Source organism: Scleropages formosus, chromosome 15 (assembly GCF_900964775.1).
Source record: "Scleropages formosus chromosome 15, fSclFor1.1, whole genome shotgun sequence".
NCBI classification, from domain to species: Eukaryota; Metazoa; Chordata; class Actinopteri; order Osteoglossiformes; family Osteoglossidae; genus Scleropages; species Scleropages formosus.
Window position 1 is genome coordinate 354,594 of NC_041820.1, and position 26,874 is coordinate 381,467.

Genomic DNA, 26,874 nt, shown 5'->3' on the forward strand with positions numbered 1-26,874 from the left:
GACATAGTGTTGAATATACTACAGTACACTAGTGAGTAACTCAGTTATACACCAGTGAATCTTTCTCTCTCTCTCTCTCTCTCACACACACACACACACACACACAATGGGCGATTTGGAGGCGCCAGTGCAGTTGAAAGCTCAGCCTTTCATAAACGCGTTCAAATGCTCACTGTCCGCTGAAGTATTGTGAATAATTCTGTGCCTTGGATCCAAAGGATTAGGAAACCAGAGCACCTGGAACAAACCCTCGCCAATGAGGAGAACGTACAAGTTCCACGCAAACTGAGCGGGGATCGAACCCGCGTCCTCTTGCACCACCCAGGTGCTGTGAGACAAAGGCGCTACTCGCTGTCGCCCAAGTTTCTAAACCTGCCACTTTGAGAGAACAACTTTTTCCATCTTTCTCCCAACTGCTCGTTTTTAATGCAGGGGTTTTTTCTTTCTTTTTTTTGCACAGCTTTTATGGTTCCTTTTGGTTTGGTACCCGCTGGGTGCAACGTGGCTTCTTCAGTATCTGAGCTCAGCGCTAGCTGGTAGTACTTGTTTTTACACAGTTCATGCCACGTGAGTTGAAGGACAAAATCTGCGACTGGAATTATTAGCGCAGTCCAGCAGCGAAAGGTGATGTGTGATGTGAACAATCTAATGTTGTGCGATTAAAACGCTACTCTGATTTGTTGCGGCCTGTAGAGATTAACTGTGAAAGCTTCTTTGGTGTAATTATGTTTGTCCCGAATTATTTAAGGACATTAAACATTGACAGGTGTCACAAATGACACACGTCAGAAAGTTCAGAAATTTGTCCAGTCCTTCAATGGGTAGGTGTGGTAAAGGAGGGAAATGAAAATGCAACGATGGGAACTCATGGAGCCATGCGAACCTTGACCTTGGGACACGCTGTCGGGGGTGGGGGCTCCTCTGGGAGCACGCGGTCCTTCACACACACGGCCAGGATGGAGGAGACGCTAGCAAGCCCTTCTTGAAGAACGCAGGCGGTGCTACGTGGCTGAGAGCAGCGCCGGAGAAGTGCCGCACTCCCCGACTCCCGCTGCGCTGCAGGGCCTTCTGGAAACATCCGCAACCCGGGCGCTGCGGATATTCCAGCCGAGAGAAGAAACGGGTGTGTAAAAGTCTTGGAAGCATGAAATGATGCACACAGAATAACTTTGTTGGCAAGCATGTGTGTCTCCTGATCCTCGGCACTTTTCCGCGGCGCGAGGAATTCGGGGCCAGCAGAGCGGACGGAGCTCGCCAGCCCTGCTGCATTATGGGTAAGAGAATGATCCTCGCGGCAGACAGCGCCTGCTAACGAGGCCAGAGGAGTGGAGCGGCTGTCATCGCTGCCCGTGTTCACCTGGTCTTCTAAGAACCGCTGTCTAGGAAACCGTGCTTTTCAGCTCCACCGTGCGTTTGCCGACAAACGGGCACCGTAACTATCGCTATTGCTGCTGTCGTCGTCCTCATTGTCACGCTCGCCGTCGCTCTCATTGTCACTATCGATATCGCCATTACAGTGATGTGGTCACTACTGTGCAATCGCTGCCACTGCTCACCGCTCACACCTCATCTAATTTTCCCTCCAGCACACGTGCGCCGTACTGCCGCAGTCTCCGTTTCGGCGTTCGTTGCGTTCCGGGAGCCGAAGGTCAGCGGTCGACTCGACGTCATGTTCAAACTCAAAGCCGAAGAGTGCGCCTCCCGGTTATTTACTCCCGCTGCTTCAGTTTTAAGTGAATAAAACTCGCAGAGAAATTCAATGTTGACGTTTCGATAGTGTCGGTGGCTCCAGATATTGATGTTTCACGGAGATCAGAGCGGTGAGGCTGTGGAACTTCAGCTCATTGAGAAGCACTGAGATTTATGGGAAAAACCAGTGATGCTCTTGCAAATATTTGCCCTCGCAAATCTTCCACGCTGGCAATGCGAGTCGGTGCCTCTTCAGATTTTGTGCCAAAAAAATGAACGGAAGCAGCAAGATTTTCGCTGTGTTTATCGCCGCGGCCAACGGGCGGTGCGCTGTCACGTATGGCTCATTGAACTCTACACATGAGCGGAGACACGCAGATCGAAACAGGCGTCTGGAAGCAGCAGTGCTTTTTGGACTCTTGATAGTGGGGGGTGGGGGCATCACGGGCTTGACCTCTACGCGATCCCCTAACGAGTCCAGACCCATCCCCCGTGGTGTGTGTGAGACCCAGTATGGTCCTGATGAACCCGGGGCTGCAACGGGCCCAACCGTCGTGACCACGTCCGGCCCACATGCGGGTTTGAGTCCCTTCATCCGGCGTGACCCGGGCTCCCCGTGTGTCATACGGCTCTGGAAAACCTTCGCTCCCGAGCTGCTGGCGTGGACCGCTGGGTCTCTGGACTGAACTCGTACCTCAGCTGACTGTTCTGCTTCTCACTGTGTGTGTGGGGGTTGTACAAGTGTACGTTGCTCTACGTGACACCCTATGCAAACGATGTCATACATCTCGTTCCCGCACATTTCTGTAGTGACAGGTTGACATTCATTCCTTTATGTGACACTTTTCTCCAAAGCGGTATTTGATCGAGGGTACTGGAGCAGGAGGGGCGATTCAAGTTCTCTGAGTCTAAACGCGGCCCCTCGTCAGCGGAGACATCGTCTCCTGTACCCCCCCCCCGCCAAAGTGCTCATTTTACTGATAGTACTCGCTCAGGCACCTGACCCCCCCCCCCACACCAGCGAGCTGTATGTGTTGCCCCCCCCCCCCAACGGGAAAGGGAGGGAGAAAACCCTTCTGAGAAGAGAAAGATCTTCCTAATGCCCTCACCCATCGTACAAATTGGGTTACATGAAGGTACCTCTGGACAGACTGTGATAAAAGGCAAATTCCCGGCACCTCGTCAAATTCAATAAGAACGAGAAAATGCACAAAGTGGCCCGACGTGCTACAGTCTGGACCCCTGATGACCGTCCGACCGGACTGGACCGGAGCCGGCCGCTCGGCCCTTCGCCGGTAGTAGAAAAGGCAGGGTTCGACACGACACGTTCAGTTCCGTCTGCGAAAAGCGAGAGCGTGGCCCACGTTCCAGAGCAGTTCCTCCTGGGAAACAAAGTGGCTTCAGACTTGAAGACCAACCGTGACGATCTGATGGAGGGTCTGACAAATGGGATCAGAACTTCACAGAAAAACCTGTAACGAAAACAGTAGTGCATCTCAGTGCGGGTGACAGCGTGTGTGTGTGTGTCAGCACTCCAACAAAGGATGCGCGAAGAAGGATGTGATGTGCAGCTAAATGCAGCTGCTCCACGTCATTTTTTTCTTCACGAGTTTGTTTGTTTGGTGGTCTGAGCCCCACCCGAACTAGAGACTGATGATGTTTGTGACGTTTCGCTGCCTTTTTCCAATCGGACTCTTCGAAATTCCAGTTCCTTGTCTTCGGTGGCATCCCACCCCCATTCCCCAGTGGGGGGGGGGGTTTCTGAAGAGCTACGTGTGTTCGCCAGCGAGAGGCTCTGCTCCTCACAACGAAACTCTTGGCACGTTCCTCATCAGGCTCACAGGCTGTTGCTTGACCCTCCTTCGGTTCACCGCTGTCTGCGTTGCATTTCTGCTCCTCTTCCTCGGAGGCCTTTCTCTCCATTCCTGCTGGAACGTCGTGTCCAGCTCGCTGGCGCCCCCTGCTGGGAGCTTTTCTTGGCTCTGGTTTCTCACTCCTCTCAGTGAAGGTTCCACGTGACAGTTGCCAACTGAGTTGGTGAGTTGAGAGAAGCAAAGGGAAGGTGTGACACTCGCTCCTACAACCCTACCGCTCCACCCCGGTCTCCTGAACACGTTGCTCTCAGTCCAAACCAGAACCTTCTGGTCTTTGTCAAACAGCTGCGGTTGACTGATTCCTACTGGATTTCGTGACCCTTGACTAGTGATGAAGAAAAGGGAGAAGAGGAAGGACCCAAATTAGCATCCATGAGCTCACTCAGCCCTCAGTGTGTCGTTCTAGAGATGTTGCCATGGCAACGAACGGGGCCCTGTTTTCCTGATCTGTATCGGGGCCAAAAGGAGGCGCAACTCATCTGATGGGCTTGGTGATAATATCAAAAATGTTACTACGGATCAGTAGTAGTTTACAAATGACATGCTGATGGCGGGGAGAAGAATGCAGGCGTAAAAGTTCCTTTCAGGGCGACTCTGTCTGCCACACGCTCCTGTCTCATCGTTCTTCTGTTTTTTAAAGTCGTTCCCGAGGAGAAAGAATGAGAAACTCACCAGTATAAAACTGCTATTGGAGAAGGGCCCCCAAAGGACAGATGAGTCGGTCAGGAGCACGATGGCAGTCACCTTCCCTCATCCGCAAGGACAAACGGCTCCTCTGCCTCTGAGCCCACATCTCGGCTTTGAATGAGGCCCCAGCGCCGAGATGCCTGTGGTTCCTCACTCCCTTGAACGACAGCTGTGTGTGCGTGCGTGGACATTGGACTTTGTTCCTCCAGCCCTGGCCTGAGGACCTGGTGAGAGTCCCAGGTGATGCTGGGATCTGCCCCACTTGTGACTCCTTGGGCCCCGTGCAGCAGTAGGCTGTGTGATGGGACACTGACCTGTAGGAGACCGGTGTGTGTCAGTCGCACTGAACAGGACCGCTGCCCTTTCCGTCCTCTTTGAAGTGGGCCTCCGGAGCCGAAGCCGCCACGTTCTCAGGAGAGCGCTCTTCTCGAACCCGGTGCTGCAGAAGCAGCTGCAGGCGTTCTCTGGGCTCGACCCCACTCCCCTGCGATCCCTGCGTGTTGCGGTCGTGCCTCCTGAACACGGGTGCAAGGTTGTTTTTGTGATGCGTTTTGAGGACAGCTCTGCGGTCAAGGTCCCTTCAGAGGAGCCCTTCGTCTATTTTTAGCGCCTCTTCGTTAGCGGTTAGAATTTGGTGTTTGTTTGGAGCAGATATTTTTCTTTTGTTTCTTCTCTCCGTCATAAAGGTGTTCTGCATAGTGTCTCTGTTTCGGTGAGAATCGCTCTAAAGGCGCAGCTGAGTTTCCTCTTGTTGCATCATTGACTGAAATACTGTATTTAGTGGAAAAGAACTCTGTCCTTTTACCGCGGTGTTATCCGTGTTGATGTACAGCGATGCGCCGCTGTCCACGGGAGTTTCAGTCCCTCCTGCGGACAAGAAAAACAGACAAGAAAGACTCTGAGCCTGTGTGGTGTCTCTGTTCCAGCGGGTGGGGGGGGTCCATCGGTGTCTCTCCTGCTCTGTTCTCATCCTCCCGACATGCTTCCTGCAGTGACCCTCATCTCGCTCCGTCCACCAGTGAGCCCTCCGTGTGGAGGGGGAGGCGGAGGTTCTTAATCCTGCGATTTGCCGCTTGGCGACGCCACCTGGCGTTGTGACGACCGTCTTCTCATCTGCTTCTGTCTGCTGGGGATTGAGGGGTAAATAACAGCACGGTGCACCCCCTCCACCCCCAGCACCCCTACCCTCTAACTGGACCCCCTACAGAGAGCTACCCCCCACCCCATTAAAGATGGGATCCACTCCCCTCATCGGGGTACAGGTGCCCCGTGGACCTGCCGCTGTTTTCTTGTTCCGGAGAAGCACGAGGAGGACAGTTAGGGACGAGTGTCCTTCACAGCATCGCTCACACGCCACGGCTTCCACGATATATGCGCTGGAAACGCCGCGGGCCCATCGGTTCGCGGTGGTTTACCGCGGTGGGGAAGCCACGATGGTGGGAGCCTGCAGAGCTCCAGCACGGCAGCGACCGCGACGTCTGTGCGCGTGTGCGATTGTGTGTGTTTGCACGCGTTCTCATCGTGTACAGAGCGCACATGGGGTTTGAATGTCCACACCGTGGGTGTACTACGATCTCACGCCCCGTGGGAGTCACGCGCGGTGTGTAACGCGGGAATGTGCGTGTTCTCTCGGTACCATCTGTGACAGCGGACGCTTTGTGCCAACTGACTTGTGGGATGAAGCGAGTGATGTGCGAGTGAGATGTGTTTCGTCCTCGTGGCCTCATCAGTCTGTTTTTGGGTCGTGACCCGAAACCCCATCAAGGCTGAACCGCAGAGCTGGAGCCCGGAGAAAGAGAAGTGCTCGGGGTTCGATACGCGTGCAAATGCTGCCACCTGCTGGTCACTTTGTGTACGACTCCGTGTGCACGTTGATCCGCACCGTGATATCTCTCTCTCTCTCTCTCTCTCGCGCGCGCGTGCGCGCGCTGTCCCTTTAAGAGCGCGCGGCCTCGCCCGCGAGTGTCACTGGGACACGTGCTCCCCGGCGCGTCCTCGTCATCGCGCGTCCGCAAGCGGAACCATCTCTGCGACACCATGGAGACCCGCGCGTTGTTCACGCGCGGATGCGGCGCTCGTGCCGAACAACGCCGGTGCTAATAGCTTAGGCCGCGGCGCGCGACAGGATCTCCGCTCCGGTCGACCGGTGCAGGTCGGTGTGCGAGCGAGCGAGCGAGTGTGAGAGAGAGAGAGAGAGAGTGAGTGAGTGAGTGAGTGAGTGAGTGTTTATGAAACGCAGGCCGCGGCTCTTTTGTGCGGCAGCCGCCCTGCTGCTGCTCTTCCCTGCAGTGTGTGTGTGCGCGCGCGCTCCTCGTTGGTTCCGTGTGAAACACACACGTTTAGTGTAAAAAGTCGATGTGACGCGGCGCCCAGAACCGTCGGCGACGGCGAGCGGCGCGCGCACCGTGACTGAGCGCGAGCCGCCGCCGCCGCAGAGTCAGTCCGTCCGTGCACCGATTGCGAACAGCATGATCATCTCGTATTATTCAGTGCTGCTGTCAGTCGGTGTGTGTCCACTCTTAAGGAATCGTCAATATTGGATAAAGTTTTATACAGCTACTCGTGCGATGAACATGATGATCACGCTTCGTACGGTGAAAGACTTAAGACAGTAACTGTAGCGTAGAATCACACGTCTGTATCCAAGTGTCTCTTCCTGCTGCTCTAATGAACGCTTTGTTGTATTTTCTATGAGATGTTCGTCGCTTTCGACTCGAGCGTCTCATAAATTAATACATGATGATGTAAATCAGGGTGTTGGTGCTACTGGGTCATTTTACTGGAGCAACTCTAGGGTAAGTACCTTGCCTTACTCAAGGGTACTACAGCTGGAGGTGGGATTCAAGCCCATCAGTCACTGTGACTGTATTGTGCGTGGCACTTCTAGATGGGCCGCTGTCAGTCGCGCCTTCGGCGTAACCTCGGATGACCGACGTAAACGTGGACTGGAATCGGCGACCCGCGTGTGTCCAGGTGTTCCTCGGTCGCACCTCGTGTTAAAAGCGTTCCTCTGAACCCGGTACATTATGCAGACTTTGACGTGCCGCGTTCCGATTATTAGGGAGACGAGACGAAGGGTTTGAACGGATCCCACTAGAAGCCCTGTGTCCACCCGTCCCCAGTGCCGCTGTCCAGCGTGACACCGCTACAGTAAACAATGGGTTAATTCAACTGAAAATTCAATTTTTTTAAAAAATGAAAAATACCGGCATTACAAGTCCACTTGTGTGAAAAAGTGCGTGCGTGCGTGCGTGCGTGCGTACATGCGGGGCCCATGCTGACCTGTACCCCCTACGCTCTAAACAGGTACCCAGGACAGAGCGGCAGGAGGGCAGCGGCGCAGTCCGGCAATGGCGGGTGGACGGAGGGGTGCAAACCGCACCTCCTACTGTCGCTCTCCGCTGGGTGGCGACTCGGGTTCGGTGAGCAATGGCAGCCACTCGACCAGTTCGCCTGTGACAGGAGTCCGGTCGCGAACCAGGTGAGCGGTCCATCGTATCGAGTGCGGCCTTCGTACAGCCTGCGTGGCGGTCACCTTTCCCCGCTGCCCTCGGGGAGGACGCTAATGATCTCATTGGCTGACGCACACGCCGGAAGCGAGACTGAAGAGGCTTTCATTGGCTAACTCACAGACAGGAAGTGAGAGTGGAACCTGAAGATGTTAATTTGGATATTCAGTGGGTTCCACCAGGTGTGGTATTTCTGCTGCACCCCTGCTTACAGGTGTGTGTGTGCGTGTGTGTTTCATCGGGTCAGGAGCAGCTCCGGTACGAGCATGTCCAGCCCCCCGCTCGCTGCGCAGACGGTGGTCCCTCTGAAGCATTGCAAAATCCCGGACCTGTCCGTGGAGCGCAACGTCCTGTTTGAGCTGCACCTCTTCTTCTGCCACCTTGTCGCACTCTTCGTCCACTATGTCAACATCTACAAGACGGTGTGGTGGTACCCGCCCTCGCACCCACCCTCCCACACCTCCTTGGTGAGCGCAGTCAACCGCGAGTTGTGTGCGTCAGTGAGGAGCGGTGCTGAAGGTAACGCACCTTGCCTCTTCTCTCCGTTCAGAACTTCCACCTCATCGACTACAACTTGCTGGCGTTCGTCGTCATCATTCTGGCCCGGCGGCTCATCGCGGCCGTCGTCAAGGAGGTCAGTTTGTGCCGTGCGCTACTTCCGTGCGAATGAAGCGACGTCTGAAATGCTGAACTGCTGGATCGGTTGAAAGAAGGAGCCTGCTGAAGGAGCTCTGAAGACACTGCAGTCACGCAGTCTGTGTGTTTGAAACGCTGTCCCTCATACGAGGGGCGGCTGGTAGCGTAGTGGTTACAGCTGCTGCCTTTGGACCCAAAGGTCACAGGTTCAATTACCACCTCAGACTTTAGTAGCTTTGAAAGAGGTAATTACCCAGCTGTATAAATGAGTAAACAACTGTAAATACCTCAACATTGTAAGTTGCTTTGGAGAAAAGTGTTAATTAAGTGAATAAATGCACATGAAATGTAATATGAGAGGTGTTGCAGTACGTGAAGTGTGTGTGTGTTTGTGTGCGACGGCGCAGGCCTCCCACAGCGGGAAGCACTCGTTCCCTCACTCGATGGCGCTGGTCACCGGACGCTTCGCTGTGCTCACGCTCACCGGTTGGGGTTTGTGCCGCTGCCTCATCCACCTGCTGAGGACGTACTCGGCCCTCAACCTGCTCTTCCTGTGCTACCCGTGAGCGGCGTCTCCTTTCTCTGCGGGCGTCTCCCCGCTTCCGTGAGGTGGCAGTATGAGGGTTTGGGGTTCGACCGGGCTCTGAGGTACGTGCTGCCCCGTGTCACGCAGGTTCGGCATGTACATTCCGTTTCTGCGGCTGAGCTGCGACCTGCGGCGCACCGGCTCGCTGTCCCCCGTCGCCAGCATTGGCTCCAAGGAGGTGGGCGGAGTCAGCGGCGGGAGGGACTACCTAAGCGTGCTGAAGGAGACTTGGAAGCAGCACACGAGCCAGTTGTGTGGGACACAGGCCACGCCCACGCACGCCTGCTGCCTGTCGCCGGACCTCGTGCGCAAGGAGGTCGAGTTCCTCAAGATGGACTTCAACTGGAGGATGAAGGAGGTGCTTGTGAGTTCCATGCTCAGCGCCTACTACGTGGCCTTCGTGCCTGTCTGGTTTGTCAAGGTGGGTCCCGTCGCGTTCACGCCACAGGAAGAGCAGGTTGATCGTGTTGGCCGGCCGCCACGCACCGAAGTAGTAACGTGCTGCTGTCGCCCCCTGCAGAGCACGCAGTACGTGGACAAGCAGTGGTCCTGCGAGCTCTTCCTGCTCGTGTCTGTGAGCACGTCAGTCATCCTCATGCGGCACCTGCTGCCGTCCCGCTACTGCGACCTGCTGCATAAAGCCGCCGCCCACCTGGGCTGCTGGCAGAAGGTGGACCCCGCCCTCTGCTCCAATGTCCTGCAGCACATGTACGTGGCGTGTATGTCTGCAGGGTCACGGGTCAAGGGTGACAAATGGTGCTGATGTTGGATTGATTATTAAGCTCTCTGACCCCCGACCTTTGTCTCTGCCACCCCTTCGCAGGTGGACGGAGGAGTACATGTGGCCCCAGGGTGTGCTGGTGAAACACAACAAGAATGTGTACAAGGCCGTGGGCCACTACAATGTGGCAGTGCCATCTGACGTCTCCCACTACCGCTTCTACGTGAGTATCACGGGGGCACAGTGGGGTCAGACGCCACAGTGCCTCGATGCCCCTTTGCCAAGGGAGGTACTTTGAAATGCGCCGACTTCTCGCCTGACCAATAGCGCTGCGACCAGAGGAAAACCGTCGGCGGCTCGCTTTGTTCATAGCTCCCACCACCAAGTCGCAGTGTTAAGGTTAACAATGCAGGACAGGTAGGATCTGTAAGAAAGACGAATGTAACTAATACATTTTAAAAGTGACTAAAATTTGTAGTACCTTTGAACTACAATTGAAATAATTTAAAATGACTGAAAACAAAAATGCCCCATTTCCACAAACTCCAGTTTGGAGCTGATCGCTGAGCAGCTCCTCTGACAAACGCGCAGCGTTGCTCATCTTGGTGTCGATCACCGACGCTCATCGCACGTGAGTTGTAAGCACCGGGAGCGAGCTGAATTCACGGTGGTCCGGCACTCCTGTTTGGGGGGGCTCTGCTGCAGCTTTCGGTGCTATGGGTAAACGCGGGTCACATTTACTACAAAGCTGAGCAAACCGAACTGTGAAGAAAGGACAGCCGGAAATAAACGAAAGGGGAAAATTGTAAATTGGACGAATTTGTCAACCAAGGATACGATGCCTTTCGGAGCATTTAGACACCAGGCAGCGTTTCCGGTGTCCGCGCTTCATTAACGGAGCACACCCCGGACGGGGACTTTCCTCCCCCAGTTCTTCTTCAACAAGCCCCTCCGAATATTGAACATCCTCATCGTTTTGGAGGGGGCCATGATCTTCTACCAGCTCTACTCGCTCATCTGTTCGGAGAAGTGGCACCAGACCATATCCGTGGCCCTCGTCCTCTTCAGCAACTACTACGCCTTTTTCAAGCTGCTGCGAGACAGGATCGTCCTGGGCAAGGCGTACTCGTACCCCGGGGGTGCCGGCGAGCACAAGGCCAGCTAGCTGTCCGCTCTCAGCCCGTCCTCCTGGAGCAGCGCAGAATACAAGAGAGCTTTGTATTTTTTCTACAGTTGCATTTTTTGTGTCGTTTTCTTCAGAAATGTAATGATAAAAAGCATATTTTTGTATTCCCTAAAAAATGCGTCTGTGTCCTTTGCTGGCTCTTGGGCTCTTTGTTTCAGGCCCCGCGGGCGCGTGCGAAGGTCGGCTGAGCTCTGTACGAGCGCAGGGAGCTGCCCGGTTTTCTCGAGAAGTGTCTGGTGTAGAAGTGGTTCAGTACAACTCTCTGTCTCTCAACGCCCGCACACACACGCGCAAAGTAACGCCAGGTTGGAATCATTCTGCACAAAAGAGCCAGGGTTGTTATTATAAACATGTTATTATCCAGCCAAGACCCAACAGTGCCTGATGAGAAGGTGCCTTCCTTGTGCGTGTGCAGCACACCCCCACCAACGGGCCACAATAAAACTGCAGTTGGGGGGCAATTGAAAGGCACACCAGTAAACAACGTAAACCAACTGTTAGCGGCTGGATTTGTTAGAGGAGAACTTCCTTTCGTTCGCCTCACGTTTTCGCAGCTACGCGCTTCCGCTTCCCGTCACGCGCTCCCTCGTCCTCCGGAATGGCGCTCAGGAAGTGGAGCCTTTCCGCCGCCATCTTGTGTGTGGCGGGCGGGCGAGAGCGCGCTGGACAGGAAGGGAGGGGCGGCGGTGTATATCAGGTTGGGGTTGGTGAAGAATTCTGTGCACTATCGTGTACTGTTAATGATGCGCGCGCGCACACACACACACACACATCTGACGCTTTTCTTCAAAGCGACTTACAATTATTTACTAAACACAGCAGGTTAATTTTGCTGGATACAGTTTTTTAGGTACCTTGCTCAGCGGTGCCCCACACACACACACACACACACACAGACCGAAGCTGTGGCTGCTGCGCGGTGTGACCGCGCTCGAGATGCGCTCGAGTGGCAGGTGGGCGGTCCCCTGAGCCCCGCCTTCTCCGTGAGTGACAGCGCAATGTGGACGAGCCGGCGCGAAACACCCTTCCTTGGGCTCCTCCCACATGACTGTGTTTGCCCCGCCCAGTGTTCCGGGCGGCCGGTGTAGCGCTCTCTAGCGCCCCCTATAGGTCAGTATCTCACTTTTACGTTTATTCGTCCATCTGAGGACGCTGTCCAAAGCGCCTTATAATCAGAATCAGAATCAGAACGAGCTTTACTGCCAAGTATATTCACACATACAAGGAATTTGTCTTGGGGACAGAAACTTCCACGGCACAGACATGTTAAGCTACTTACAATTATTGTCCCGTTTATACAGCTGTTTTTATTGATACAGCTCGCTCTAGGCACTGGAGGTGGCTTCGAACCTGTGACCTTTGGGTGCAAAGGCAGCAGCTGTCCTAAGCACATCAACACCGGACCCTCACTGCTGACTGCCACGTTTCGCCGCACTGACCGTATGACAGTATGACTGCCGTGCTGACCACTGTGCTGACCGCTACGATGACCGCGCGCCACCCTGTCCTGCAGCCTCTCGGCGCTCTGGAGCCCATCTGGACGAGGGAGGAGGACCGTTCTGCCCCACACGTTCAAATGCGTCCCCTGGGGTGGGGGCTCGGTGACACCCCCCCCTCCCCGTGGAGCCGAGCCACACCTGGCAACCCTGGAAGAGTCCCTGGAAACAGCACCTGCGCGTGAGGAGCTTAACCGATGGATGTTGGATCGAATCACAGCAGCGGAGTGAGTTCCGATATTGATAATTGGAGCGACCGGTCTCCTCTGCGCAGCCCGAACTCCGGTGGAACGTCACGTGTGCGTGTTTAGCGCACGAGCTCGACCGACCGACGGTTCGAGCCCGGCGGACCTTCGACCAGACCAGGCTGCATGGAACTTGAGTCACACCTCCTCACGTCGTGCTGCACGTGTACCTGCAGAGATCTGCATGATGATTTTGTGCAGGTGTGACCTGTCCCTGTGGAGCTCCGACCCACCCCTGCTCCTGTGTGTGGTGAAAGAAACACGCACAAAACACACCTCCGTGCAGGACTGTGGCTGGAAGCGGGAGCACAGCTCATGACAGCGGGGTGGGGGTGCAGGTTGAGGGCGCCTGTCCCTTTAAATGCCGCCCCCGACCCCATCCGTGCGCGCGCCGCCGTGCCGCTCCGTCTCCGTCCACACCGAACGCGGACCCTGAGCTCGCGGCTCCCGACCGAAGGAGGACCGAACCGAGGGACGGCTGAGCGGCGCTGCCCCTCCGCACGCGCTCCCTCCCGTTGACGGCACTGCTGCGCTCGGCCTGGTGAGCGACCTCCCCCCCCCCCCGCCCACCCGCAGCCAAGCGCGCGCGGGTCGCTCGCAGCGGCCTCTTTTCATGCCGTTAGCTGTCGCGTGTATGTTTCCCCTGCATATTTCAAACATTTGGTCGGCGGCGCGTGGCGTGCGTCGTATCGATGGGCTGTTTATGCCATAAATTATGGTCTTCGGTTCTCGATCGAGAAGCTTCCAGAGGCGCCGAGACCTGGAGTGGTACGGACATCGGGGGGGGGGAGGTTGCGATGCAGCGCGTCCACTGAAAACACTCGAAGTCCTGATGAGCAGCTCCTGTCCACAAGGGACACGTGGACACGTGACCCCCTCCGTTGGGACAGTGGGACAGGCGCTGCTTCAGTGAAGGACAAAACTGAACAATGATGAGGTACTGAGTGAAGGGATCCCCGGTGCCCCTGTCCCACACTCAAAGGCCCTGGGGTTGAATCTCACCTCCTGCTGTTTACCCTGGTCAAAGCAGTACAAATGGGTAAATCAGTGTATGTCGCTTTGGAGGAGCATGCCCAATAAATGATTAGTTAATGTGTGTTGTTCTCTCTCTCTCACACACACACACACCACGTATGAAGCCTCTGCACAAGTGTGTCCTCCTGTCCTCTGTTGTCCTTCAGCTCAGCCTGTGGATGTGACCTCTAGGCCCCCCTCCTCCCTCCAGTACCCATGGAGGACAAAAGAAAGAAGAAGAGCCCCAAGGTGTCTCTGCCCCAGCCCCCGCCGCCCCCGGTCAACCCTCGCAAGCTCTCCGTCCTCCCCGCCAGCAAGAGCGCCACCTTCTCGCTGGGCCTCCCGCAGCCGCCGTCCCCAAAGTCGCGCGGGAAGGTCAAGAGGTCGGTAGGGGCCCCCGCTCAGTCCAGAGAGGCCCTCGGTGCAGCCGCCCCCCCCAGGAGCGCCAGGTGGGTTTCGGTAGCTGCGTTTCCCCCACCGCCGCTGGGAACCTGCGGGTCGCGCCTGAACTCCGCCTCCCTCCCTCTCCCTGCCCTCTCACAGGCCGCACAAGGCTCCGCCCAAGGCTCCGCCCCCAGCCGGCTCCGGCAGGGTGGCGCAGTCGTCGCCCCTGCAGCACTCCTTCCTCACGGACGTGTCGGACGTGCGCGAGATGGAGGGGGGGCTGCTCAACCTTCTCAACGACTTCCACTCGGGGAAGCTGCAGGCCTTCGGTACTGGGGGGTGACGGGGGCCGCGTGCACGCGAGCGCGCGCGGGAGCGTGTGTGTCTAACGGGCTGTGACCCACCCCCAGGGAAGGTGTGCTCTTTCGAGCAGCTGGAACACGTGCGCGAGATGCAGGAGAAGCTGGCGAGGCTCCACTTCAGCCTGGACAGCCACGTGGAGGAGCTCTCCGAGGACCAGAGGAAGTCGGCCTCGGACCGCAGCCTCGAGCACCTGCTCTCCAACGTGAGCGTCCCGGGGCCGGGGGGTGGGGGCTCGTCCCCACGCTCTAAGTGTTGGGTTGCCGCGGCAGCGTGGGGTAGAATCCGTGTCTGTGGGGTACGGTGACTTGTAAGGTCATGCATGCAGACGGGCAACACAGCTGCTCCTTAACTGTTTTGCGTGTGTGTGTGTGTGTGTGTGTGTGTGTGTCTTCCCTACAGCTGGAAGAGCTCAGCAACTCCATGTATCCTTGAGCACTGAGTTGGACTGTGAGGGAACCACGAATCAGCTGTGTGTGTGTGTGTATACAAGTGTCAAGTTCAGCGTGACCCTTAACCGCACCGTTTCCAGACAGAAGCTTCACTTGGCCGAAAACCAGGACCTGCCCAAGGCGTCCGGCCCCTGAAGCAGAGAGAAGTGGGCGGAGCTATGGGAGCGGGGCTGTGTGGAGGGGCAGCGCCGGGTCCAGACCCTCATCCCTGCTCGTCTCACCGAATGGCGCGAGAGCGCCTTCGCCGCGGTCCGTACCACGGTCACGCCTGACAAGACAAGGCTCCCGCAAGCAGACTGATCTCAGCCCAGGACCACACCCCCCCGAGGAGAGCTGCATTAGCCACGCCCACAGGAAGTCTCTCTCGCCGGTGCGCAGTTCTCAGTGTGTCCCATCAGCGAGACGAGTCGCACCTGCCGAGGCTCTCCGCCCCGTCGCTTAGCGATGCGCGCTCGTCACTTCTAGGGGCGGCTGCCTTTGCACCCAAAGGTCGTCGGTTCAAATCCCACCTGCAGCTGTAGTACCCTTCGTACCCTCGACAAAGTGCTCCCGTAAAATTGGCCTGCTGTATAAATGGGTAAATCGGTGTAAGTAGATAACGAGTGCAAGTCGCTTTGGAGGAACTGGTCACATGATCAGTGCAACTGACAGGAAGCGTGGATAGGAAGACGCACCAGCAGGACCCCGACGCGGCCCTGTTCCGAGTGGCGCAGCAGGTCGCACCGGTACCTCACTTCTGCCTGGACTGTGACTGGATGTGGGTTCGAATCCAGACGCCGTGTGTGTGTGTCCTGGACGTAAGAGTTAACTTGGAGTGACGTTTGCTTTGCAAATAATTTCCATTTAATTTTTGATGTTTCATGTTCTTTTTGTGTCCTCCGGATAACTGATAGCTTGTTTTATCATCGGAGACAAAAATGTGGCTAGGAGTTCTAGTTGTTAACGCCTGCTGAAGCACGCATTTCGCACCGTGTACTATAGTACTGAAGTGTTTTACACGGTTTTACGGCGCTACCCCGACGGAAGCCGAGAAGAGCGCCGCGGCGCACGGATCTGGATTGACAGTTATGTGGCCAATCGCAGTGCAGCGTTTGTCCTGAGGGCGGAGCGTTGCGACCCGTTGGCCTATCATGTGCAGCTAAAGGTTGCTACTGACCTTTCAGAATGAGCCGTTTGAAAGGCCAGTGGGCGCGCGCTCTGGAGTTACGGTCTGTTGCATTCATTTTTATTTTGAGTAGATCGTCATTCACAGCAGTGTACTAATACTCTTCTGTGGTTTAGTCATTGCCAGTAGCACTAATGGTGAAGTTTCACTGCAAAAGTTCGTTTGTAAAGTGAAATAAAAGGAATATTAATACTGGAACTGTTTGTTTTTATTACTCATACTGTCATTTTGCATTGAATATTATGTTTACTGGCGTCCCGTCCTGGGTGTGTTCCCTCCCCCTCTGGCCTTACGCCCTGTGTTCCCGGGTTAGGCTCCGGTTCCCCGCGACCCCGTATGGGACAAGCGGTTCAGAAAATGTGTGTGTGTGTGTGTGTGTGTGTATTATGTTTACCCAGCTGTTGTCTTTTTATGAGCTACACATTTATACACCTGAATGTTTATACAGTTTGTAAACCTCCCAAAGGTGGTAATAACGTAAGCCATAAAAACCTTCAGCTCCGTCATTACCCCGCCTGTACAGCAGGTGGCAGTTCGGTCTTTCGCATTACTACCTTTCGCAGTTCTTCGACCAATTAAGAAGTTGAGGAAGTGACGTTAGAAGCACTTCCGGTTTCCTGCGCGACACGGTTTGCAATGGAGAGGCGGGAGTTGGAGAGAAGAGTGATTCTCTTTCAGGTGGGAGATTTGAAATGTATTTGTCGGAATTAATTGTTTTAAAAGAGCATGTTTAGGTTTACATTTAAAGCGTAAATTAAGAACTTTAAGAAGTGGTGTGTGTATCTTCTATTCTCTCATGCGCTGTTGTGACACAACTGCAGTGAGAGCCTCTGTTTATTTGAGTCTGTCAGAGGATTATTATTATGATAGCCACGTGTGTTTAAAGTGTTAAGTAGTACCCTGTCCTCCACACCTATTAAAGTGCTGTATTGTCCCACGGGTGAGCGAGAGAGAGTGCTGTCCTCCTGTGTCTTCTCCATCATCATCATGCGTCAGGCACGCCTGCGGGGCTTCCAGGTCCGAAAGGAGCTGAGCTCGGTGCGCCAGCGCTATGAGGACATAGTGAGGGAGATCGAGGGAGATGTGAGCGCTCTCGTGTGGAAGGGCAGTGTGATACCAACCCCTCATTTCACTGCACCTGTGAGTTCCTACATACCCTTGTAGCCTTTGGCATGGTGACATGTCTTTTCTGAAGCAGTGTCTTTATGAAATGTTTCACGTGTGTGTGTGTGTTTTGCAGCTTTCTGCATGGCCTGCGGGTGGCGCACCAGCTGTCAGAGGTGAACAGCTCAGCCAAGGCCGTTCGACAGAGGAGGCAGGGGATTTGGACGGGCAGGTTTATGCACTGGTACCTGAGAGAGACTGCAACAGGGGCAGACTGGCCCACCAAGCTGCTGCAGCAGTACACAGAAAGTCCTCCACACCTGAGCTCAGTGTGACCTCAGAGTCATGCACTGAGGGTGAAGCGATGGCTGATGGGATGTGGAACAGTGTGACAGAAACGACCTCGGTTTGGGACAACATGGCCATGGATGCAAGCTGTAGTCTGCTCCAGAAGAAAGGTATTGCCCCAACGAGGTGGTTTGCCTCCCATGGGATCTAGAAGCAGCGCTGTGGCTCTGCTCCGTTAGGAAACCAGCAGTGCGGCTGTCTAGTATGGTTCTGGGTAACTGTTATCAGGAGAAGGGTGCAAATCCTTCAAGGGTTGAACAGAGAGGTGTGTGAGGTCTGGACCAGATAAGGTCCTGACAGGCTGTAAACTTGGGCAATTCCAGAGTAAAGAGGTAAAAATGGTTCTGTGTTGCTCTTCTCCATGTGTCTCTGCAGGGCTCCAGCACCGGACTCGGGTCGAGGATCTGCCCAGGACCCGGGAGCATCTGCGCCTGCACCGGAACAGCCTGGCCATGGAGCTGCTGTGGCTCCAGCAGGCAATAGGCAGCCGCAAGAAGGTGAGGCCAGTCTGACGTTTGTCATCATCTCTGTGAGTCACGCTTGTGCCGAGTTCACGATTGCTCACAAATTAAGGGTTGTGCACTGGTGCGGCATGGAGTTTAGAGCTCAGTCATTGCCTCACTCACCCACAGTACCTGGTGCTGAAGCAGAGGCTGGCAACTCCAGGCCGCTGAAGGTTCCCGTGGAGACCGAGACATCAATCTGACCAGAACCTCCCACCTTGCTGTCCAGGGGGCTGACTTTGTCTAGCGTCAGCATCAGTTCCTCACATGTAGGCAAGAGTCTGTAGCAAAGCACATTTTTGGCTTCAAAGGACCCGTGGACTCAAATGGACATCTGATCAGGACCTCGATGAGGTATGTGTGTGTGTGTGTGTGTGTGTGTGTGTGTGTGTGTTGGAGAAGCAGTGGAGCTGAACTGTCCATGGTACAAATCCTGGTGGAGATTCGGTGACTTGACTTGACCCGCTTCTTTGTCGCATGACAAAACCCACAGTGCTCTGCACTTGGGGAACAGGATGCCGTGAGGTCCTTTGCTGACCTCCATGTTTGAACACTAATAACAGAAGGGTTATTTTAAGAGAATTTAATAGTTTATTAAATTGTAATTTTAAAGGTCCATGTTGTGTGTTTTTTTTTTTTCCTTTTTTTTTTTTCCTTTCCTAAGAATGGTTTACTGATTTTTAAAGTTAATCAGTAATAGAGTGGACAGTTAAATGTACCATTAAACAATGTCATGATGATTAGTCTGACAGACTTTATATTGCAGGCTTGTTAATGATTTTATGTATTGTGACATGATTATTTTTAATGTTGCATACATTTGTATGCTGACATTTCATTTGTCATTTTAATGAGTTAATGGAGTTTGTTTGCATTTTGGGTAATTGTGTATTAAATACTAGTTCTTAAAGTTTGGAATTAAATTATTCCTTTTGTGAAACAAGGAGTCAGTGTCCTATATATCTCAACTGAATAAGTGTGTGTAGTGTGGCCCAGCTGCTCGAGTGACCACAGTTCCCTCCTTCCCAGCATGCACTGCTGCTGCTCTGAGTTAGTATGACAGGGTTTGGAAGAGCACCCTTCACAGGCCATCTGAGGAAGGAGCCTCTGCCTCTTGCTACCAGTTCTTTGTTGGCTGTCCTTACCACGATGCAGCGGACTGCTGGTGCGTGTCTGTGAGAGACAGTGAGGGGAGCGCTGTGCTTGCTAGAGTTTGAGGGGAAGCAGCGAATGGAGCTCACAAAGAATTTCAAGGACTACACTGATACCCAGCTCTTCCTCTCCTTTCCATCTGGAGTATCAGACATTTCCACATATTGCTGCCTGCTTGTTAGACATCTCTGCATGGATGTCTGATCACCACCTCCAACTCCACGTCTCCAAAACAGAGATCCTTCACCTCCCAACCGGCCTGTCCTCTTGTCGCGATCTATCGACCAAACTGTACAACTCACTCATTTTCTTACCACCTCGGCTAAGAGTTTGGGAGTGACGATTGACTCAGGTCTTTCTCTCATCACGCTGAAGCCACAACCCGCACCTGCAGATACATCCTGCGTAATATTCGCAGGATCCGTCCCTACCTCACAACTGGCTCTGACCAACTACTTGTCCAGGCCATGGTGACATCCTCTCTAGATACTGCAGCTCTCGCCTGTGTGACCTTCCTGCTACTGCCATCAAGCCTCTACAGCTGATACAGAAGACCGCTGCTGCACGAGTTGTTTGACTTGCGGAAGCGTACCCATGTATCTCCTTTACCCGTTTCTCTGCAATGGTTTCTTATAGTTGCCCGGATCACATTCAAGACCCTGGTTATTGTCTACAAATCCATCAATAGAACTGCTCCCAGCTATTTACCGGTCTTGATCAAAAGCTACACCCCAGCCAGACCCCTTCGCTCACCTACTTCTGCTCGCTTGGTGGTCCTGCACACGAAAGGTAAAGCAGAGGTTCTCAGTTCTGGCCCCGTTGTGGTGGAACGACATCCCCTCTCACTCACAACTGCTGAATCTCTGTCCACGTATAAAAAGGGTCTGATAACCCACCTCTTCCCGACTCCCTTTGCTCATCATCTCTTTGATTCATGTAAGGTGTAAATGTTCATGCACCATAACTTTAAGATCATGCCTGTTAAATGGCTGAACCTTCACACAGCTACTCCCGCCATGTAAATGTTTACACGTATAGATTAAAAAGACTGATCAGGAATCGTCTATATTCAGATAAAGTTTTATGCAGCTACTTGCGTGATGAACACTGGTTCATATGATGGAAAGAAACTACTTCAGAATCACGCCTCTGTATTTAAGTGTCTCTTCCTCCTAATGTAATGAACACATTGTATTTTCTATGAAAAGTTTCTAACGCATGAATAGACGAGAAGGGCTGGTCACAGCTGGGGGGGGTGTCACATCCCTTATTGAGTCAGCCTTGACCTCCTGTTGCCCCCCTCCATTCTCCCTGTGCTCCTGTGTTCTCTCCTTGTTTTACTCTTTCACTCCCTGCCTTTATTTCCCCTCCTCTCTCTCTCACTCTGTCTCTCCTCCCTCCCGTCCCTTTTGTTGCTGTTGCTGTCGGCGCCCTTGCCGCACAACCAGTTGTGGCTGGCCCCTGTTGCCACGGCGACGCAGAGGAGCGACGCTGAGGCCAGGCGTGGGAGCGAGAGCAGTGTGCCGATTGCTCAGGCCACGTTCGGGACTCCTGGCAGTTCTGCGGACACCCCGTGGCCACTGGGTCGAACGCTTTCACCGGGGTGGTTTGCACGGGGCTGAGCGAGGCATGGCGGTGAGCTGGACCGCCCCACCCCCCGCCAAAAGCGTGCTGGTGTTCAGGAATGGCGACCCGTTCCACGCGGGCCGGAGGCTCCTCGTCCGCCAGCGGCAGGGGGCCACGCTGGAGGCCTTCCTCAACGAGGTCACCGAGGTCATCGGGGCGCCCGCTGCCGTGAGGACCCTGCACACACCCCGGCACGGGCACCGTGTGCGAGACTTGAAGGAGCTGCAGTCTGGGGCGCAGTACGTCGCTGCCGGATTCGAGAGGTTCAAGAAGCTCGAGTGAGTAGCCCGTGGTGGACGAGGACAGCTGGGAAACGGGCATTCTGGGACTGGCTCTGTCCACCAGGGTCAGCGGTCTGAGCGCTGAGGGGGAGAGCGGGCCGGGGGTGTCTCTGCTCGTGTGGGTTGTGATTCGTGTCTCTTCCTCTCAGCTACCTGAGCTCAGGGCCCAGGAGAGCCGCTGCTTTCCGCGGAGACGCTTTCCAGGTGAGTGAGAGCGGTGCCCATTACTCATTAACTCCTCAGTGAGGGCAGCCGCGCACTAGCGTCGGCGCGCCAGCTTCGGCACACCTCTGCGAAGCCGTTTCCGCGGCGACGGCTCAGCCGCCTCCTGGAAGTTTCGGTGACGCAGCAGGTGTGATGCTCTGGGCTGTGAGTCCCTCCCTAAAGAATGCTGATGAGGGGAGGAGTGTGTCTGGTGCGGTGGGGCCGAGCTGTGTTGAGTGTCAAAAAGAACCTACAACGTACCGGTCAGGCTTCTGGGTGAGGAGAAGGTGAATGGGGCTGGATGGTCCCATGTTCAAATAGCAAATGCACAGATAGTCATAGCAGATGGACTCATTCTTAGAGCTGTCAGGAGATCAGTGGCACTGAAAGAGATGGATTTGAGACCCTTCTTCAGTTTGGGAGAGATTCAGCAGCTCTGAGGGACACGCAGAGCTCATTCCGCCACATTGGGGTGGAAACTGAGAACTGATACGCTTTTAATTTCAACATATGTCTAGTATGAGCTTTGAGGGATGTAGAATTTACTTACTTTGTATATTCTGAGTGCGAGTGTGTGTTTTCGTGTGTTCAGTTGTCAGTGTCACTCACTAGCGTTCGTCTCCCTGTCCATGATCTCCTCCTTTGAGACGAGAGCAACAGAGAGACTGAATGTCCAACTGCCGTCTGGAAAGTGGAGCAAGACTGAACCCCTGCCCTGCGTCATACAGTGAGTGTCCTCTCAGGCACACACACACGCACATTCTCTGTCCAGCGCGCCTGTGTGTGACTCTCTCTCTCCCTGTCGGTGATGCAGTGTGTTCCGGAACGGTGACGTACTGACCGCCCCGCTGCGGTTCATCCTCCCCAGGAGCCTACAGAGGGACCTGGAGCAGGTACTGCGCCTCGTGTCGGAGAGGGCGGGTCTGCTGACTGGTGCCGTGCGCAGGTGAGGTCACGTGGGGTCAGCTGAGGGGGCCCGCATGCACGCGCGCGCACACACACGGGGCCTGTGCGCCAAGTTATTGCCTGCCCCCCCGCCCGAGCAGCAGGGGGCGCTATGCCGTTCGCTGGTTGCCATGTCGACCCTGCAGGCTTTGTACGCTGGAGGGCAGGACTGTGGCCTCAGTGGAGCAGCTGCGCAGCGGTCAATATTATGTTGCCGTGGGAACAGAAAAGTTCAAGAAGCTCCCGTATGTGGAGCTGCTGATCTCAAACGCAACGGAGGCAGGGCCCAGGTATGGGGGTGGGGCAAGGGGCGGGGCTACACCCTGAGTGACATCTGCCTGTTTGACTTGACACACACCCGCGTCTCTCTTCACCTCCTTGTAGGAATGAGGCCAGAAACAGGCGACTCCCCAAACAGTACGAGGTAAAATACGAGCAGCCCCCTACGTTGAACTGTCACTGTGAACGACAGTCACTATATTTACCATGATAATGTGGTAATAACACAGTAATGTGGTATACCATGATATTAATCTGGACACAGCAGTCTGGGCACTCTGGCAATTTTTAACTTTTGTCTCCTCTCTGTCCCTTTGCTGTTTGCCCCCGCATCAGACCAGGAAGCCACTCAGTGTCCCTCAGGACAGGTTCAGCGATTCAGCCTTGGTGGCCTCCCCAGAGGTGCAGACCCCCCCCCCCCCAGTACATTTACATTTATTCACTTAGCAAACGCTTTTCTCCAAAGCAACTTCTAACAAACTCTATGTAGTGTTACTATCAGCTCACATGCCTTATTTTACCATGGCGATTTACACTGCTAGATACACTACTTACACTGGGTCACTCATCCATACATCAGTGGAACACACACACTCTCTGTCAATCACACACTATGAGCCCATCTCCTCTCGCACCACCCAGGCGCTGTGAGACACGCCCATTCGCCTTGAGCTGAAGCTGAGCTTTCTGTGATTAGTGGTTCATTAGCGGTTCATCACGGTTCACTAATGGTCCACTATCAGTGTTTATATCATCAGTTATGCTGGCGACTGCAGCTTGACCATAAACTTAGAGAGAGATGAGGAACGGGGCACATCGATCATCTGTGGGCACTGCTGCAGGCTGACGGACGCAGAGTCAGGTCCACGGGGGACGAGGCAGTGGGTGCGACGCCCCCCCCGGGAAGGGGTGCCAAACAGGAGGAGTCGCTCTTCTACTCCAGGCCTGTGGGAGTTCGCAAGGGCAGAGCGGGAAACAGGCCCCCGGGGGGCAACAGAGCCCAGAGTGAGTCGGGCCCTTAGATGCACATGAGCGAGTGAGCGCGCAAGCGAGCGCACACACACACACACACTGACAAACTGTGTTCCAGCAGATGGCAGTGTGTTCAAAGGGAAGGTGAGGAAGAAGAGGAAAGAGATGCAGGGAGCCCAAGAGGTGGCAGAGGATGAAGACACAGCTGTGGAACTTCCTGTTGACCAGGTTCTCAAACACAGCCCTTCAAGACCGGTTACCCGGACACTGCAAACACACTCAGAGTGTGTGTGTGTGTGGAACATATCCTCCATGTTTCATGGGTGCTTCCTGGAAATGGTTTGGTTCCACTGCTGTGAAGTGTCCATCTATCTGGCACAGAACCACCTGGAACCTCTCAGAACTGACCCAGCCTGTGTGTGTGTGTGTTTCTAAGAGAGCTGCAGACACTGTGGAGGACGAAGCCATCAGTGAGACGCCCCGAGAGCACCAGTCACGGGTACGACTCTGTCAAGTTAGGGTTACCTAATAATGCCCTGCTTTCTCTCTGTGTCTCGCACACACACACACAGAGCTGTAATTTATTCATTAATTTATCTCACACTTTACTCCAAAGTAGACCATTGCATGAATGGTTAAGTACGTGTAAGTAAATTTTTGCTGTATCAGCTGAGGGTAAGTACCTTCACCAAGGCTGCTAGAGCAGAAGGCGGGATTCGAACCCGGGACTGCCTGCCCACATGGCTCCTCTGCCGATACTTGGTTCGGCTGTGTTCACGCAGGTGACCACCGGAGGCTGGAGAGACGGGACCCCCCCACAGCTCGGTCTGACACCTGAGGGGGAGGGGCGAGGTGCTGCAGGTTTTAGGTCTCCATGGCAACTGGAGGTGAGAGCAGGAGCCGCTGCTAGATTCATTGGAGCCGTGGGGAATCGGGATCCAGGTCTGGCAGGTTATTAACGCAGGGCCCCGTTTGCTCACGGTCAGGAGCCGAACTGCGTGGGGTCGAGACCCGCATCGCGAACCTCGACTCAACACTCAAGCTTGGGTTCGACAGCCCGGCATCCTGCATAAGAGGAAGAGCTCTCGGGTGTGATGCCATACGACCACCGACAGCACCCGAACACCCTTCCGGAAAGTTCTTACTGCACAGAATGTGGGAGGTGCACACCCGTTGGCCCAGGTGAAGCCCGGGCCACAAAGCCGGGTGTCTGATTGGGCGCCGTGTGTGAGGACGCTAATGATTTCCACGATCATGTGTTCTGGGGATTATGGTTAATTAGAATTAATGATCAGAAAAAACTTATTCAAAAGAAAATCCACGTATATCTACTGTGTGAATTTCTGGAACGTTCCATCTGTCCGAGAGCAGAAATGTTAAAAATGTCCAGAGTTTAAAAGATCAGTGTCACGATGTCTTTTTGGACCCAGCAAAATAATTAATAAATGTTTAGCCACCCATGTATACACGCGCTTCCCTTGTATAATGAAGGCTACATTCTGGAGAATTCCAGGTTATGAGCCAATGTAACACGCACTGTAGAATTCCAAGGAGGAGCTCCCGGGGGGTGAGCAAGGTAGAAAGTAATAGCACCTGGCAGCGGTAAAGCAGTTTACAACGAGAAATACCAGCATTTAAAAAAATTACCACAATAAATGAACACTACAATCCATGTACTGACTACTTGTCCAGTACAGGGTCCTCGTGGCTCAGAGCCTATCCTGGAAGCACAGGGTGCAAGGCGGCAAATACTCGGGACTCAGATTGTGCACTTTTGGTGAAAAATGGGGAACTCATCTGTTCTTCCATTTAAATGAATTATTCCAAAGTGGTCGTTTTATGAGAATTCCTTCTACAAGCAGATCTTTGCGAGGAAATGAGCTCAGCGTTCAAGGGAAACGCGTACACGTTCAACACTGATAGTTTTCTCGGCTTTTTATTGAAACGTACGTAGCAGAAAGTTAGGAAAAGGACGTTTATACTAACATGGAAAAATCTAATTTTAGCTTCCAAGAGCTTTCTGCTGTTGAACAAAATATATTCTCTTATTTACATTTATTTTCAGTTCTGTTTTTGTACAGTAACAGCATTAAATGTGCAGTGGTAACGAAAATAGTTTTATTCAGCATTGTATCCAATACACCTTTTATACGCATCTGCGTGTAAGAAAAGAACTGCTCGGCTATTTGTTTTATTTTCACAGATGAGCTCTATCTATACACGCGTCTTCTGGTAGTTATTAGTTCTCATAGCGTGGAACACATGACACACAATAAAGGTTTCTGAAAAGGCAGAACGCTCGATGCGTACAAGACGAGAGCAACCGAGCGAAAGACTCATCGCTCCTCCAGCGTGGCCGGAGCGGCAGGTCTGGGTCTGCGGAAGGCGCGATCCGCGATCCGCGGGGGTCCGCGCGCAGCAGTTCATCGCTGCGGAGACGACTCCGGTCCGGGGCTCGTTCGCCGACGACTATAATCCGGCACCGCCGCTCTCGTTGACGGAGCTGACGACGCACAGCGCAACGCCCAGCACGGTGAGCGCCGTTCCGGCTACGGCCCCTGGGTGGAAGAGCAGAGGCCGTGTCGGGAGAGGAAGGAAGGAGGCGACGCGCAGAGAGAGGCGCGGACGCGACGCGCGAACAAAGAAAGAGGGACTTGCTTTTGCCCCCGACGTCCTCCCCGAGGAGCGCGCCCCCCAGCAGGGTGAAGAGGAAGGTCAGCGAGTTGGTGAGCGGCACAGCCAGCGAGAGGTCTGCGAACACAACACACACGCGCACACACACGGGTCTAATAATTGGGGTCACGCAGGCAGCAGGGTGCGAGGAGGAAGTCTTCGTCGGCACCGTGACCGGTACCTGCTGCGAGCGGCTGGCCTTAGAGCAGCTCACCTGCGGAGGCCAGAGTGAGGTAGTAAATGAGAGAGCCGCTCTGGTTCAGCAGGAAGGGCACGAGGTACTGTGGGCGACAGGGGGGGGAAAGAAATTAATAAAGTGGTGCTGAAGGCAGGGGAACGCAGACCACGAACAGAGTAAACTGCGCAGAGGGGGAACAGTCAGCTCCGCACCGTGTGATGATGATGACGACGATGACGACGCCCTCCCCCTCCCCCTCCCCAGGCTGCGGGCTCGACTCACCCGCACGTTGAGGAACAGGAACCTGAGTTCGGCCAAGAACTGCCGCGCCGCGCCGCCGCCGCCGCGCACCCCTTCGATGCCCTCGGTTCCCCTCTTGAGGAAGGGGTTCGAGCCCCCCCACAGCAGGGCGACAAGCACGAGGCACAGCACCTGCACTGCGGCACGAGGAAACACAGAGCGAGTTGGACTCGAACCCACGTCCCCGCCCTGTCTGTCACACTCCCGCACCGACGGCACTTACCCGGAGACACCATGACGACGGCAGCGAGGGGGACGGTCGCGCGCGAGCGCGCTCGGCACACTTCCGGTTCCTTTCGACCCGG

At 54.5% G+C, this 26,874-nt stretch overlaps 5 protein-coding genes across 10 annotated transcripts; 4 read left to right on the plus strand and 1 right to left on the minus strand.

The window, feature by feature from the left end:
- The first annotated feature begins 6,178 nt into the window (after positions 1-6,178).
- Positions 6,179-11,050, plus strand: tmem39b (transmembrane protein 39B). Its single transcript, XM_018746926.2, has 9 exons — positions 6,179-6,402; positions 7,557-7,731; positions 8,007-8,226; positions 8,310-8,393; positions 8,803-8,957; positions 9,069-9,402; positions 9,502-9,689; positions 9,805-9,925; positions 10,634-11,050. The coding sequence occupies exons 2-9, from the start codon at positions 7,601-7,603 to the stop codon at positions 10,865-10,867; spliced, it is 1,467 nt and encodes a 488-aa protein (XP_018602442.1). The 5' UTR covers positions 6,179-6,402; positions 7,557-7,600; the 3' UTR covers positions 10,868-11,050.
- A 1,026-nt stretch (positions 11,051-12,076) lies between these two features.
- Positions 12,077-16,280, plus strand: ccdc28b (coiled-coil domain containing 28B). 5 transcript variants are annotated; one of them, XR_003798190.1, is made up of 5 exons: positions 12,077-13,170; positions 13,769-14,092; positions 14,187-14,356; positions 14,438-14,812; positions 14,920-14,975. XR_003798190.1 is itself a non-coding variant. In XM_029258444.1 (5 exons), exons 1-5 carry the CDS (start codon positions 13,860-13,862, stop codon positions 14,972-14,974), a joined length of 636 nt encoding a protein of 211 aa, XP_029114277.1. In that variant the 5' UTR covers positions 13,185-13,859; the 3' UTR covers positions 14,975-16,280. The 5 variants fall into 5 exon arrangements, 1 of the variants encoding a protein (XP_029114277.1); XR_003798189.1 differs by having other exon boundaries at positions 13,811-14,092; XR_003798191.1 differs by having other exon boundaries at positions 13,836-14,092.
- A 335-nt stretch (positions 16,281-16,615) lies between these two features.
- iqcc (IQ motif containing C) lies at positions 16,616-18,212 on the plus strand. 2 transcript variants are annotated; one of them, XM_018746963.2, is made up of 5 exons: positions 16,616-16,682; positions 16,927-17,144; positions 17,245-17,566; positions 17,832-17,953; positions 18,089-18,212. In XM_018746963.2, exons 2-5 carry the CDS (start codon positions 16,992-16,994, stop codon positions 18,128-18,130), a joined length of 639 nt encoding a protein of 212 aa, XP_018602479.1. In that variant the 5' UTR covers positions 16,616-16,682; positions 16,927-16,991; the 3' UTR covers positions 18,131-18,212. The 2 variants fall into 2 exon arrangements, with proteins under 2 accessions (XP_018602479.1, XP_018602478.1); XM_018746962.2 differs by having other exon boundaries at positions 16,629-16,682; positions 17,001-17,144.
- Positions 18,213-20,740: 2,528 nt separating this feature from the next.
- Positions 20,741-24,523, plus strand: dcdc2b (doublecortin domain containing 2B). Its single transcript, XM_029258442.1, has 13 exons — positions 20,741-21,015; positions 21,168-21,222; positions 21,470-21,479; positions 21,877-21,949; positions 22,037-22,168; positions 22,314-22,457; positions 22,552-22,584; positions 22,773-22,848; positions 23,289-23,455; positions 23,547-23,646; positions 23,855-23,917; positions 24,201-24,305; positions 24,405-24,523. The coding sequence occupies exons 1-13, from the start codon at positions 20,741-20,743 to the stop codon at positions 24,489-24,491; spliced, it is 1,320 nt and encodes a 439-aa protein (XP_029114275.1). The 3' UTR covers positions 24,492-24,523.
- An 815-nt stretch (positions 24,524-25,338) lies between these two features.
- tmem234 (transmembrane protein 234) lies at positions 25,339-26,851 on the minus strand. The gene is made up of 5 exons (XM_018746931.1): positions 26,793-26,851; positions 26,552-26,706; positions 26,306-26,372; positions 26,077-26,169; positions 25,339-25,976 (listed from the first exon to the last, which is right to left on the minus strand). Exons 1-5 carry the CDS (start codon positions 26,803-26,805, stop codon positions 25,888-25,890), a joined length of 417 nt encoding a protein of 138 aa, XP_018602447.1. The 5' UTR covers positions 26,806-26,851; the 3' UTR covers positions 25,339-25,887.
- Positions 26,852-26,874: the final 23 nt, after the last annotated feature.

Excerpts from the sequence above, each read along its gene's own strand:
- tmem39b (XM_018746926.2), top strand. The coding sequence starts at position 7,601 with ATGGCGGGTGGACGGAGGGGTGCAAACCGCACCTCCTACTGTCGCTCT. Across the intron at positions 7,732-8,006 it reads GGAGTCCGGTCGCGAACCAG|GAGCAGCTCCGGTACGAGCA; the intron begins GTGAGCGGTCCA and ends TCATCGGGTCAG. Across the intron at positions 9,926-10,633 it reads TCTCCCACTACCGCTTCTAC|TTCTTCTTCAACAAGCCCCT; the intron begins GTGAGTATCACG and ends TTCCTCCCCCAG.
- ccdc28b (XM_029258444.1), top strand. The coding sequence starts at position 13,860 with ATGGAGGACAAAAGAAAGAAGAAGAGCCCCAAGGTGTCTCTGCCCCAG. Across the intron at positions 14,093-14,186 it reads GCCCCCCCCAGGAGCGCCAG|GCCGCACAAGGCTCCGCCCA; the intron begins GTGGGTTTCGGT and ends GCCCTCTCACAG. Across the intron at positions 14,593-14,789 it reads TCGAGCACCTGCTCTCCAAC|CTGGAAGAGCTCAGCAACTC; the intron begins GTGAGCGTCCCG and ends TCTTCCCTACAG.
- iqcc (XM_018746962.2), top strand. The coding sequence starts at position 16,641 with ATGGAGAGGCGGGAGTTGGAGAGAAGAGTGATTCTCTTTCAG. Across the intron at positions 17,567-17,831 it reads TAGTCTGCTCCAGAAGAAAG|GGCTCCAGCACCGGACTCGG; the intron begins GTATTGCCCCAA and ends GTGTCTCTGCAG. Across the intron at positions 17,954-18,088 it reads CAATAGGCAGCCGCAAGAAG|TACCTGGTGCTGAAGCAGAG; the intron begins GTGAGGCCAGTC and ends ACTCACCCACAG.
- dcdc2b (XM_029258442.1), top strand. The coding sequence starts at position 20,741 with ATGGCGGTGAGCTGGACCGCCCCACCCCCCGCCAAAAGCGTGCTGGTG. Across the intron at positions 22,849-23,288 it reads CCTTGGTGGCCTCCCCAGAG|GCTGACGGACGCAGAGTCAG; the intron begins GTGCAGACCCCC and ends GCACTGCTGCAG. Across the intron at positions 23,918-24,200 it reads CCCGAGAGCACCAGTCACGG|GTGACCACCGGAGGCTGGAG; the intron begins GTACGACTCTGT and ends GTGTTCACGCAG.
- tmem234 (XM_018746931.1), bottom strand. Across the intron at positions 26,373-26,551 it reads TCCTGTTCCTCAACGTGCGG|TACCTCGTGCCCTTCCTGCT; the intron begins GTGAGTCGAGCC and ends TGTCGCCCACAG. Across the intron at positions 26,170-26,305 it reads CCTCACTCTGGCCTCCGCAG|ACCTCTCGCTGGCTGTGCCG; the intron begins GTGAGCTGCTCT and ends TTGTGTTCGCAG.